The 14,700-nt window shown below is 37.7% G+C and overlaps 2 protein-coding genes across 3 annotated transcripts in view; both read right to left on the bottom strand.

The window, feature by feature from the left end:
- Window positions 1-11,023, bottom strand: part of LOC120431313 (protein Star) — a 236,535-nt gene extending 225,512 nt beyond the window's left edge. The window contains exon 1 of one of the 2 annotated variants that reach the window (XM_052709000.1): window positions 10,323-11,023. Coding sequence is in view for 1 of the 2 variants with exons in the window: in XM_052708999.1 (XP_052564959.1) it covers window positions 3,839-3,855 (17 nt within the window). In the remaining variant the exon portion in view is untranslated. Of the gene's footprint in view, window positions 1-3,838; window positions 4,506-10,322 lie in introns of those variants that run through there. The other variant, XM_052708999.1, reaches the window with a different exon arrangement.
- Window positions 1-14,700, bottom strand: part of LOC120431017 (clavesin-2-like) — a 292,456-nt gene that overhangs the window by 184,634 nt on the left and 93,122 nt on the right. The window lies entirely within an intron of this gene.

Raw genomic sequence — 14,700 nt, 5'->3', positions numbered from 1 at the left:
CATTTTGGGTCAAATTGAGTTAAGAACACCATTTTGTGCAGCTTACATTACCTCATCTGTTGACCTTCACAGATCCCCGATAAAAAGCGAAAAGACTCCGTGCATTGTTGTCACTTTTCATATGGAAGATGTTTCGATCTAAATGCGACAACTGGCCAAAATTTTTTTTTAACTAAAATCGAGTCGACACCAAAGATAAACTCAATCTACCAGATTTGGATGCTACTAGTCTCAGGTGAGCCCTAGAACTCCACTCTACACACATATACGATCATCACTGAAAGCACACACACACACACTCACTAACAAATCCAGATCATTTCTCTCTCGCGCGCGCAATTCAATTTTCCAGACGGTGTTGTGTTAAATAGATTTAAGATCAATCGACGTTTCCTAACAACATTTCACAGCCTCTTTGTTCGAGCAGGGGAGGAGTGCGAGATCGCGCGCGCTTGTTGGAAGTGAGCGTTTATTTCATAAAAAGAGTTTGTGTAGTGTAAACAGTTGTCTCAAGGGGCAGCACATACACACACCCACAAACACTTGGTGGGGTGGGAAAGGGTTTCGGTTTGAGGAGGAAGTGGTGATGAGTTTTTTTTTCTTATTTAGAATTTCATTACGCCTATTAACACTCTATTTATAAAAGTGCAACTCATGTTGCGAAAACGTTACAACAAAAAAACTGAAGCGAATTTCTCAGCTTCAGAAAAGGAGCACCCTAAGTGCAACTGCGGGTGTGATGGGCCCTCTGAATCACCGAAAGTAAAGTGTAAATAACACGAAGATTCACAACGAAAACAAACAAAATTTCGAATCACATTGGGTGAGAAATGAACAAAAAAAAATCTGAGGATCAATAACGCTACGTGGTGTAACGTAAACAGCAAACGTCCGGCCTTGGCGTATCGGAAATGTTGGGCGGATGTTGCTGGATATCCAAATGTCTTTAAGGGGTTTATCCAAAATATTATTCACTTCAAAACTTTAACATTTTTTGTTTTTTAGGATTTAAAAAAAAAACAAAAAAAGCAAATCATGACAGTTTTATTTATTGTTCCTTTTCAAACTGGAGCACCCAACGCATGTTCAACTTACATAGACACCCAAAACTCCTAAAAAAGTTGGAACGGTAACTTCAACTCGTTGGTTCTCGGGTCTAGCTCAACCAATCGGGACGATTCTTTTTACGCGCTTGCCTTTGCGGAAATTTTTTGAACATTTTTTTGAACACGCGCAAAAAATTAGAACGACGTTTTTAAAACATTAGACAGCTATGCAAAAAACGGACAGGGCAAAAGAAACTGAAAAGCTACGATATCTTACATGTTGAAGGAAACAGCGGTAGACAAGCTACTACAAAACGAGTATAAGTCGAGCCAAAAACTATATGCGCCAGCATTCTCGCGCCAGTATTCGAAGCTCAACTTGACAAGTTGTCGACTTGGCAACGAAGCGTCAAAAATCGATGCAGTGTGATTTTTAGCGATTTTTCCGATTAATATTCATGCTGTATCGTCTTATTTACGAAGATGAAAATGACGTCCAGCCATAAGTAAAACCTATTCGCGATTAAAAGCTCCATAATTCCGACAGATGGCGCAAAGCATCGAAGAATGACGATTCAAATTTTCGCTGTTCGGTTATATAGGAATGCAAACTTAAAATTGAATTTACAACTTTTGAGAAAAAAATCAAGTAGTACGAGTGTAAACTTTTTGCCCTCTATAAATTAACGCAATAAAAAAGATATTGAAAAACAAATTGAAAAAAATATTGTTTAAAATAATAGAGCATCAAAAGTTAACAAAGTATCAGCTCGAATTTTTGCTCAAAAGTTGTTTTGAACGCTGGAATTTAACAAAACAGAATTCGCATACATAACCTCAAAGGGCAAAAATTTCAATCGACATCCTTCGCTCTGTTCTGCTACTCAACACTAGATGTCGCATGTCGTTTAGCTTATGAATGCCAATAATTGCCGTTCAAGAGCCAAACGACAGGCGACACCTAGTGTTGAGTAGCAGAACAGAGCGAAGAATGTCGATTGAAATTTCCGCCCTTTGAGGTTATGTATGCGAATTCTGTTTTGTTAAATTCCAGCGTTGAGAACAACTTTTGAGCAAAAATTCGAGCTGATATTTTGTTAAGTTTTGATGCTCTATCATTTTAAACAATATAATTTTTTCAAAATTATTTTTTTTCAAATTTTTTTTATTGCGTTAATTTATAGAGGGCAAAGAGTTAACAATCGTACTACTTGAATTTTTCCTCAAAAGTTGTTCTATGAGCTGTAAATTCAATTTTAAGTTTGTATTCCTATGTAACCGAACAGCGAAAATTTGAATCGTCATTCTTCGATGCTTTGCGCAACCAGTCGGAATTTTTGAGCTTTTGATCGCGAATACCTTTCTTTAGTAAGAAAGGCAAAAAGTAAATCGTTCTAAAAATTGATCGGGATTGCCGATAGATGTCAAATTTGTTTCAGATGCCCACTCATGGTCTGTACTATGAATGTAGAAAGAAATTTCGGATAAAATCAGAAATCAGAATCAGAAAAATGTTGGCAAAGGTCACCAGGTGGGCTTTTAACTTTTTTTAGGGATTTTTTTCTTATGATAGGTTAATCAAACGGCTCTAACTCCAGAACCAAATTATGAATCTTTATGAAAATTTGGGAGGTTGTAGAGCTTGAAAAATGCAATTTTTGAGATAAATAAAAGATATGAAAATGAAAAAAATGACCATATTTTCATTTGCAAACTGTGTATTTTGTTGAAAAGTCTGGCCACATCCAAAAACAGATGGATATTTCTAAATTCGGTCTCAAAATGACCCTTGTTCAGACACAAGTGTAGCAAGAATTTTACCACACAGGGACATAACTCGAACTCCACGGAATTTATTTTCTCAAAATTCGAGGGTTGGAGATGGACGAGTTCTGTCAAGGTGAATCGATAGAGCGTCGAAAATCATTTTGTTACATTGAAAATCGGACGTATATTTGCCTAATTACCGTCTCTTAAAAATTTTACGCTTTTTTGGTGATGTAGAGAAAACCTCATTTTTCCTGTTTGCTTTTCATCCAGAGGCTGTATCTCAGCAACCATTGGTCTAATCTTCAATATCTTTGATGCAAATTTATAGGAAATTTAATTTAAAAAAATATTGTAAAAAAAAGTTCGGCTTTTTTCAACATTTTCAAAAAATCATGATTTTTTTCGAATTGGCAGGGGTGGATGGGAGTTCTTCATAAAAATTTCAGCCAATTTTGTCCATCCAATCTCGAGATATCGTGGCACCCGTTTGACAGTTCGCTTTGCGCATGGCAAAATTTCAAGCTTAAATCGTCTGTCACTTACTTCAATCATCATGAAACTTTCAGGTGTGATTGAAAATCATCTTTTAAATTTTTAATAATTTTTTGGATTTAATAAATTTTGAGATTTTTTACATGTATGTAACCCCTTAGAAGGTAATTAATAATGATGAATATCTAGGCTTTATATTCGTTACACAGAGAAAAAAAGAGTTTCCAAAATCGTGAACAAGTGTTCATGAAAATGGGAACCTCGAACATAGTGTTCAAATCCCATGGTACGATTTTGAAAAACGTACTAGAATTTTGACCACTTTGTTCGTGGTTCCCATTTTCATGAACGCTTGTTCACGATTTTGGGAACTCTTTTTTCTCCGTGTACCACCTAAATGATATGAATTTCATATGAAGATGAGAATTTAAATAAGTATGCCAAATTCAATATTCTTTTCACTAGTTTTGTACCTTTTCAGGCTGATATTATTCAAAATTCAAAACTCTAATCATCGATTGAAAACTTACAAACTGAAGATGGTCATTTTGGCGATATTCTGCTACTCCTGCTCCACTGCTGCCAAAGATGATCTCGACTGCCTCAACGGCTAAACCAGCGATACTCTTCGGCACGATATCCGAACTCTTAACGACACGCAGTTCTCAACCGCCAACTCGTCAACTATTCCCCACCCGCAATTAATCGCTGTGCACTCTAAGCCGTGTATTGCGCACTAGCGCTAGCGGATCTACCACAGCTACTTCCACACCAACTTCCACGTTCACTTTCCGTCCAAAGGGGTTACTCGCCGGCAACTTCACGTTTACGTAACGTTACGTGACTCACGATAAGTACACACAAGACTTCTAAGACTAAGTCGCACAGCGTTGTTGCAGCTGCTGCTGCTGATCAAGAGTTACGTTTCCGGACCGCCCAATTTGGTCACTTTGGTTTCACTTTTCGTTGACCCCAAAACCGAGCCCGACGGAAACCCGAAATTTCCAACGCAGAAGCTGTAGCTGTGGCACGCAAGCCCAATTTGGTCTCGAATACTTTTTTTGGGGGGTAAAGCTAGCAAAGCTTAACCACTAAAACGCGCCACCAGTTCACAGGTTTCGGACCCCCGGGTGTACCGAAGTCTTTGAAAAGAGGCCACGCGCGCGCTCGTACGTCCCAACTCGACGGAAGTAGAAGTGCTACTAAACCACTGTCGTGAAGAGCCGGAGCGCGAGAGCCAAGAGAGTTGGAGACGCCAAACTACGACAGTGACGACGCTCTTTGGACGGAGTGGGATCAGGGACGTGACGACAACCGGAGGAAGGAACGTGGAGGACGCACTACAGAAAAGAACTACAGAATGAAAAAAGTGCTGGTGGTGGCCTCAATTGAGCAAGAACCCGGCGGAGAAAGAGAGCGAGAATTCTGGAGAACGGACGTGGACAGAGGACGAGGGTTCAGGGAAAAAAGGTTCACGACGAGACCCCTAACATGTGTGTGCAGGCAAGCGAAGGTAGAGGAAGAGGCATGTCAAACTATTATAGCAGCACCAGTCCCGCCATTATGGCACGCATCAGCTATAAGTCCCTCTAACCTCACTCGGCTTAACCCTCTCAGATGTGAAGAGGGGATCGGCGATGATCTCGGTCTCGGCAAACGACTCACGAGACAGAACTAATTTAAGCCTATTTAAGCTAATTAAAATCAATGATCGCCAGTTGTTCGAGGCTATCTTGCCGACGATCGGACGCGTTCTTGTTTATTCGTAAGGGCTGGAACGAAACTGAAACCCCCACCCAAAAACGATGAGCTGCGGTTGGTCTTCAAACGGAAGAGTGTCGTTTTGCAACGCTGCTGCTGCTGATAACTGTGAAAAACGAGCTAGCCCATCCGTTGTGAACCCCAAAAATTCGCCAAGTCGTCAATCGGTTTAAACTTGATTGAATCACAGCAAAACGTCAATTTCGGTTGGTTGGTTCAAAGTTACCGACCGCACGGTACCGGTGAGCATGTGCACGTGATGTCTCTCGCGGATGACGATGGGGTCACCACCTGGTGAACTGTCAAAAGAAAACAAACACCATGCTGCTGCTGGCAGGCTGGTTGTATGTTTATGTGTAGCATACTTTTATGTTGTTATGTTGGTGTGGTTTCGATGTGACGACCATAAAAGTCCTCCGTATGAGTAGATGTATGTGAGAGAGATGTTAGGGGAAGCGTGGGCTGTATGGATTGAAGACCAATGTATTATATGATTTATGAAATTAAGAATTATGATAGATTTAGTCTCCATTTTTTTTTCCTAAATGCCATAAAATGCATTAAACATTAGACAATATTTGGAAAATATCAATTAATTCATATTTTTATAATTGATTTTAATATTTTTCATTCAAATGTCTTTTCCTATTTGTGGTTAAAATATTCTTAATTTGTAAAAGACTCAAATAGCCCCAATTATTTTTGTTCTTAAAATTAAAAATGCAAAAAATAAATGTTATGCGATGTATTTTATGTAGCTCAACTTCGTTCGTAACTTGATTAGCCTGCTATTTTCAAATGCAATTGAAAGTGCAATTCAATTTCGATATCTCTGAAACTATTGGTAAGATCTTCAATGTTAAAAATTGTAGCTTCGGATCATTTCAAAATACATAATTTTGAGATTTTAAAAATCAAGCTTAACCTTTGAAAAGGTATAAAGACAGATAATTTTCCTTTTTTCATGTTTTAGACCAAGTTATAACATATTAGAAATATTTTTAAATAAAATAATTCTCATTTGCAAAAGTATCATTTTTTATTATGGATTTCCAAGATATCGTCAATTACATCGTCAATAGTAAGAATAAGAAGAAGGTGATACTAATGAGAAATTATTTCAAGAATCATTTTTTAAGGTCAAAACCTCTTCAAAAAATGTAAAGTACTTTTTGCTTGCAAATTCAATTTGAGTTTGGAATATGATTATTTTTTCCTTCCGTTATTGACATTTAAATAAAAACACTATTTTTCAAAAATTCATAACCAAGGGTCCTGATTTTCAGTTCAAAGATCGGTAATCACTCACTCATTACCGAACGCATCTTTGCCAACCATTCACGAGCGAACACGACAGGCTGCACTATGGGGTATTTCCATATAAGCGAGCGGCCAAAAATATTTTTTTGCTTTTTTGGGACTTTTTTGTGTTGTTTGTACTTAGTATAATGAAAACAAATGAATTTTTATATTTTTCAAAAAAAAAGTTTAATTTTCGATTTTTTCATATATTTGAGGCCGCATGCATTAAAGTGTTGAATTTTAATATTCTTGCTCTGTCTATTTGATGCACGGAATGGCGGTTTATGCTATGTTAAAGTTTCTGATTTACGTTCAATCTCCCTCCCCGTTTTCTTGAGTTAAAATCCACCTCTCTTTGAAGACCCCCCCCCCCTCCCCCTCCAATTAAAATTTGATTTTTGCGGTGTTTTAGAATTTTAGACGGTTTATTTTATGGAACATTGTATGGATTCTCGTCCACGTTTTTGGTTGATCCACTTGCAAAATTCACGTTTTCCACGATGAATTCTTCTAAATCGTAACTATGTAACTATGTAACCGATTGTCGATAGATTACTTAAAATATGAACTTCTTCTATGGGCTTTTGTATACCTCGTTTTGAAGCTACAGAACAGCATGCGTAGTTTTTTCTCTGTGGTTTTTCCCTGAGTTGATCATGTGATGGTTCTGCAATGTTGTAATTCTTACAAATATACTCGAAAGCAGTTCTCACGTTTTCAGAATAGTGCTTCGTTATATCGTACAGGGACACTACGGTATTATTATCCATACTTTCAAAAGAACACAACAACGAACTGATACGAATATTCGACGAATCGTTTCTGTAAAATACTTAGAATAGGAATTTCTAATTTTATTTAACGTACCTAAGTACCAACAAAGTCATGAATATCAAATCAATTTCAAAACATACATAGCAGGTACGTCATTTCTGCCTCCGCAGGTAAATAATGTGATTTTAACCAAGCGTATACGCGAAATCATAAATTTTCTTGCATGAATCAAAATGTTTAAAATGACATAACTCAAAAAGTGCACATAAGTGCACTTTGAAATTTGGAGACAAGTTAGGACATGGTTCAAATTTTAAGCTGCAAAATTTTCAGATCGCACAAATGCACACAAAAAAAGTACTCCATTAACAAAGTTGAAAAAAACTAAATTTTGAATAAAAATCCATCTTTTTTGATTTTTATTATTTTTTTTAGCCTGTAAAAGTGTGTTTTGTAAAATGTTATTGAAAAGTTGAATCAATTACCTTTCTGAATATATATAATGATGCAAGAAAAAATACATAAACAGCACCACAGTACAACTATGAAAAATAATCATTTTTTTGTCAAAAAACATGTTTTTTCTTACCATTTTCGCCTTTGAAGGTCTGCAATTCAGTGAATTTTGAACCTACAACTTTCAAACTTCGGATTTTTCTTAGTTAGAATGTTTATTTTCGAAAAAAAATACCAAAAAAATAATTAGAGTATGTCGGTTTTTCGATTTATGGCCGCCTGAAACCCCATAGTGGGCTGGCGGTCAGCGGCTTGCTCAGTCGCTTCACTCAGCGAAACAAAAACTTCGTGGATTTCTTCTCCTACTCCGTCCATTCTGATAATCAAGTCTGGATTGTAATTGATTTTATGCAATTTCTTAAATCTAGATTACATTTTCAAAACAACCTATCCGTCATGGGTTTCATATCCAAAAATTAATCTAGAAATGATCAAAGCAAAGCCGATCGCAAAGTATTCTCAGTCAGCTTTGAGCTTCTTAACAGAATCGGTCTCTCTGAATCATTCGCTGTACAACCCGATTGGAGTGAGGGGGAGAGCAAAGAGATAGTGTTCAGTAGCGATTGGTGTTTGAGTGACAAACGGTAGGAATACATCATCAGAGCAGTTTCTCGTCGCTCTAAATTTGTGCTCGCGAGTGACTGAGTCTTTCTGGAGCAATCAGGACCCTTGAATAATAACTCCGGAAACAGATTTTCCCCCACCACTCACTATGGCTCAAAAGATGTCCCCAAAACATATTAAACAAATCGAAAATTAAAAAATACGTATACAAATTTAACTTCTATGATAAAATTTATGATGTGTATGATTTGTGTGTCCATTTACAAAAAGTCCAAATTATAACATACAACTTTGCCCAAGACACCAAATCGATTACAAAGTCCCTTGTACAGAATTTCATATATTTACAAACCCATTTTGTATGACCTGCTCGCAAAATAATATGGAGACTTGTATGGAAAAACTAACGATGCAAAATGACTTCTTTTATCTTTTCACACAGAAAAAGCATGGACAAAGTTTCATACAAATAAAAACTAAAAAAAAATAAAAATCGATGAAAATTTGCGAAATCGTAGAGAACAACTCTAATATGAGGACGCTAAACTTGATTTTGATGTAAAAAAAAGAAAAATACATGATTCAATTATCGGAAATAACGTAGAAACCCTCGGATAATCGAAACTTCGGATAATGGAGGCGTCGAATTGTTGAGTCTGGGCTGTGTCGTATCACCAATATAATTATTTTGGATTAAATGTTCTAAAATTGAAATAAACCAAATCAATCCATGCAACCATCTACAACCATATCATATCAAACCTACTCGAAACTAGGTGTTAGAAGGTTTGATTGTTGAGGCAATTGCAAACCTCTTTTTACACCTAAGCTTCCATCCACCCCGGGATTCGAACTGGCGACCTTTGGATTGCTAGTCCAACTGCCTACCACTGGACCCAACATTTACCTCCCGGATATTTTTTAAAGCTATTTTTCCGTAGATTATTATTTTTATGGTCCAGACTCCATTTTTCGAAGTCATCGTCAAAATTTCAGTTTGGAAAATCAAATCTTCGGATAATAGAATCACGAAAAACTTTTTTTTCGTTGTATTAATTTGGTTCATCGTTCAACTTAAATATGGCCCCCAAAATGATGTAAAGTGATCTGGGAAATATGAATATAGTGGCCAATATTCATTAAAATATTTTAATGGAATCTCAAATCTGAAATACATTTACAAAAGATCCTATATGTACATTGGAAACCCATGGCGCATTGGTAATCTAGAAATACCAGGCAATCAACTAATCAAATTTGAATAATTTAGGTTCGCAGAATACGAGCTGGATGTTAAAAGTAAGAAAATATAACGGCTCTGAAAGCTCGATCGGCCATGTTTGTTTCAGAAATAAAACATTCAAATCATAATTCAGAATGTTTTAATCAAGAAAAGGTTTTCTTTGAGTTGTTTGTAAACGAATTTTACATATTGCGATAATTTTTTTACTATTTACTATTTCCGAACCCTGAATTCAGAACCATCATTGACAGCCATTGCCTCAAAAGCAGACATGCATCGGCACTATGAGCTCTTTTTAACGGCACTCAGCTTGTTATAGATGGCATTTTCGTTTAAAGCAATGTAATGCTTGTTGCTAGGTAAAAATCTCTTGATTTTGGCTTGAATAATGTGTAGAAAACATTGGACACCATCTACCACCAGGTCCTTAAGCGTATTTTTTGCAAACAAATTCACGCAAATATTTTTATAGTTTTCTTGCCATCTAACGATAGAAAACAACAAAAACATCAACCCCCTCGGTATCACAAACACAAAAATCTTGTTTACATCGCAGTGCTGGTCGTGGTATCGACACTACGATACACACAAACACGCACACACCCCACGCAGAGTGATGATGTTTGTGTCTCGTATATTTTTATTTGGCATAAAAAATGCAACGCTTGCTCCGACACCAATACAGGGCCAGCACCTGCTCAATACAAATATAAATGCTCCAAACCTCGCGAAACAATGACAGTAGCCCAATACATCTTATGACATGGTTATAAACAAGAAATATCACCGGATTGCTTGATAAATTCGGGTTATGAGGACATCCGATCAATAGTTTTGTCGAGAGAAACACTCACCTCGAAAACGAAGCGATTTCAACCAGGTCCAGAGGTTCGATTCTAACCGAGTTTGGCCAACTTCACCGTTTCGCCTAAATTAGGGTTATTACTGCACACAACCACAACTGCCACACTACACGACGATGATCGCCAACCACCGCGAAATCACACATCAATTCACAAAGTAATCTTCGGTCAATTACCTATAATTTAGGCAACTTTTGAGCGTTGAGCGTGTTCACCACCACTGACTGCCGCGGGAGGATTCGTAAGATGGGATAATTTCGGAGATTCTCATACGCTACAGGCAGCGAACCTCGTTGATGAGCTCGGGGCATGCAACAATAGGCCTTGCACGGACACGGACGAATCTGCATCCAACAAACTCCCGGAATTCCAGCAAACCCTTAAGGCACGACTGTTTTTCCTCGCTTTTTTTGTTTCGCGACGAAGGTTCTCCAGTAGATCACGATTTCTGGCTCAGGAATCAAATACACGCGCACTTCAACACAGCAAAAAAAAAGTAAGAAAGACCGAATGCAGTTCGATCTAAGCAGTCTGCACGCAAATAAATTTCGTGGAAAGAACTGAAATCATCAAACCGAATCGAGTTGGCCAAGACCTTCGCCGCAACACAGTCAGTCAGCAGCAGAGCAATGCATTCTTCTCTCGCTCTCGCACCCACGTCGTGAAGCCGCGCGGACCGAAGCCTTCTCTTCGTTTGTTTGTTGAACGCGTTTGTTCCCTACACACTGCCGTGTCTGTCTGTCTGTCTGGCTGTCCGTCTGACTGTTGCTGGATGCTTCCACTGCGGTACACCCAAACGAGGGAGCACTGACAACTTGTGGATACTTGAATCGCGAGGTCAAGATAGCGAGTGAGAGAGTAACTCTCGATTCACTCGACTCTTCGCGTTTGCTCTGCTCTTTGCTGAGGAACGAACAAAATCAGGGAGACTTGCTCACTGTCTTGCCTCGTGAAGAAAGAGAATACAGATTTCAAAAGAAGAACACATTATATTTGTTTTTGCAACTTGCCAAAGAATTTAAAATGCACTCTCGATTTTGAACTATTACCTCAATTTAAAATATATTTTTTACGAAAGTATTTTGAATTTGAAGCATTGAAACTTGCACCACTTTAAAAAAGACATCAACATTCGTCACATAAGAAGTCATAAATACCTTTAATGGATGGAATAAGCTATTTCGTTGCTCTTTTTTCAGAAATTGTTTTGAAAGCTTCAAAAGGCATTGAGATATGTTTCTGGACATTATCTTTTGACATTCATGAGTTTAGCTTATTTGTGTCATTGTGTTATTTAATTTATTATCTTTAAAAAAAAAATATCTATTAAATAAATCGTTGAGGAAAAGTTTAAATAATATTAGAACGGTATTTCAAATGTAGAAATTATATTTAGTTAAATTTTCCGTAACTTTATGATAAACGAAGTAGGGGAAATTCTCGTATGTTTGGCAGGTTAAGCACTCACTCCTAACTCCATCCAATTTGCTGATTTTCACTATTTAAACAACTAATTTTGCAAAACTTTTCATAGAAACTTGCTTGCTCACTTCTTATTGAGCTATTTATCACTCGATTTCAGTTGAAAACGCTTTTAACTAGCTTTAATTGAATGTCAAAGTTCTGACCTGCCAACATTAGAGGCACGCTGGAATTAGATGCTGTTCCCCTAGCTCGGTCTGAACAAGTAACAAAAACTAAAATAAAAACTTAAAAATTTGTATTCCAGGCCATAGGTTACAATATTTTTAGGAAATCACTAAAAGTGAAATTTCCAATAACCATATTTTCTCTGCCCTTTTTTTGTAGGAAACCAACATTTGCAACTTAGGAGCTAAACTGAAGTACAAACAAATCATTATTCACTGAGTTATGAATTCATGAAAAACATGGATTTAACAAAATAATGAAAATGTTTTATTTCACATGAAAAATATTTAAAGGTACCATTAACTAGGCAATTGAACTCAACCCACGGCAACGAATCATGCCTCGGCGATACAAATTTACGTCTGTGATGTTTCAATGCATTCTATTACACTCAAACCCCGTTGGTTTGACACCAACTGTTGTCAAACAAGCGGGGTCACTTTTTAGTTTGACACCCCTTTTACACGGCGTTCACACATATTACCAAACATTTGTTTTGATAGTGTGCGTGAGCGCCGTGTAAAAAGTGACAGTTCGTAACTTTTTAGTTTGACTTTGACCAACCAACGGGGTACAAACTAAAAAAGTGTCAAACGAAAAAGTGACCAACCACCGGGGATTGAGTGTATTATTATTATATATCTTTATTAATGAGCTAACAGCCGGAAGCTGGTTCAGCTCAATGCATGCTAATGCAATGGCGCACTACAGGTGTTAATAAATGACAAGAAGAGTGCTAGGCGTATTCTAATCTAAGACACTCTCCAGGATCCCTTCGAAAGTTTGGCTGCGCCTGGGTTTGATTAGTTAGATTAGGTTAAATTAGGTTAGATTTGCAATTTATAAACATTTAAGAGTTAGTGTATGAAACGAAAAAGTTTTTTTTTGTTTTTTTATGAATGTTCACTACTGAAAAAAATAATTTTTGGGAACTCTCTTCAATCTTCATTGCTGGTCGATAGAACCGAACAAAGAATTCAAACGTATATAAATAGTTTTGTGTTCTCTAAACAACCCTATATTGACGATATCTTAACAACTCCTCTGTGCTCTCTTGTAATAAGCTTGCTGGTTCCTATCTACACTGAAAAAGACCAAATACCAAATTCCTAAATTCTAGGAATGTTGGCTCTTAAGTAATCCAAAAAACCCGATTAGTAAATAAGGAAAAGAGGAAAAATTCTTAGATTAAAGGAATTTAGAACTATAGTTTTTATTTTTTTTTTATTTCAGTGTAGTTAGCATAAGAGATCACAGAGGCATCGAATTATTGCTTCGATTTCAATGATAAAAAAATTAAGCCTTTGTGACAATATTCGAATAACATTATTGTTTCCATAATTTTAATTCATTGTTTGAGAAGATTCTAAATACGGTTGACAAACTCGTAAGCAAATCCGACATCCCTCCTTTCGGTGTACAGAGCCTTCCACTGTACGACGCTCTGATGATGGTTGTTCGCGGATGAAGCAGTGTAGTTGTACAAAAAAGTGCCCTTTCTCTTTCCCACCACTACCAACAGTCCGTGCTCAACGGTAGGGGAGCAGATTCCGGAACAAAATTTGGAAACCCTGTTCCACACTATTGACAACCTATGCTCTGCCATCGCACGCCATTATGGCAACGCGCCATAAACACCAAATGTGACAGCTCACCGCCGCCATTATGGCAACAAGGTGACGCAATTCGTTCCACCGACGGTTACCTTTTCGGAACAAAACTACGGCCGTAAACTTTTCCTTCCTCTTTTCCCTTCCGAGCATTTCCCAACCCCCAATAAACTGAGAGAAGCTGAAAAAACGGTTGAAGACAAGTGTGTGTCTGAATACGGCGCGAAAAAGAAAACAAAACCCATCAAACCACAGAGAGCCTGCAGAGTTTACAAATCCAAAACCAATCATGGTAATCTTCCATCAACCAGACTGACGAACGATCCTTCTCGCGCCGGACAGCAGACCTCGGGTCAGATTGATGAATCTCTTTTCTTTATAGAGTTCTCTACTTTATACTGAAAACGCAGGCACACACACACAGGAAAAAACAACCTTCTCTAATTTGGAGCTCTCTCGGGTGTTGTTTTCGATGGTTTTTAGCTTTTCCAGGGTTCTACTTTGAGGTGGTTAATTTTACCCCCTTTTCTGTGTGTAATTTAGTTGTTTGGTAGAAAATGATAATGTGTATGTGGAATGGGAAACTATACACATAGCGATGGGATGAGCTATGGAATTATAAACCGTTTATGTTCGTTCCTAGGATGAGAAACTCAAAAACAGGATGAAAAATTGAAAGAAACTATATCGTAGAAACATGAACTCAGTAGTTTAGATTATTGTAACACGTGACATTAAAAATCTCGGAGACAAAATTTCAGATCTTTGAAAAATGTTAGCTATTGATTTAGAAAATTGAAACCTTTTGGGGGGACCCCCTCCCACCCAGTCGGCTTGGGTTCGATCCCAGTCGGTCTCGTGGCATTTTTCGAGACGAGATTTGTTGTCTGACCACGTCTTCCGTCGGACGGGGAAGTAAATGTAGGCCCCGGTCTAACCTAGTGTAGGAGTCGTCTCCCTGGGTCCTGCCTCGGTGGAGTCGCTGGTAGGCAGTTGGACTAACAATCCAAAGGTCGTCAGTTCGATTCCTGGGGTGCACCCAAAACTGGCAGCGCTAGTCCGAGAGAATGATGGTCTCGAGTCGAGAGAATAGTGGTACCATTCACGGA

The sequence above is a fragment of the Culex pipiens genome, chromosome 2 (assembly GCF_016801865.2).
Source record: "Culex pipiens pallens isolate TS chromosome 2, TS_CPP_V2, whole genome shotgun sequence".
Taxonomy (NCBI): domain Eukaryota; kingdom Metazoa; phylum Arthropoda; class Insecta; order Diptera; family Culicidae; genus Culex; species Culex pipiens.
The sequence above is the reverse complement of the archived record's forward strand: the minus strand, read 5'-3'. Positions and strand labels throughout refer to the sequence as shown.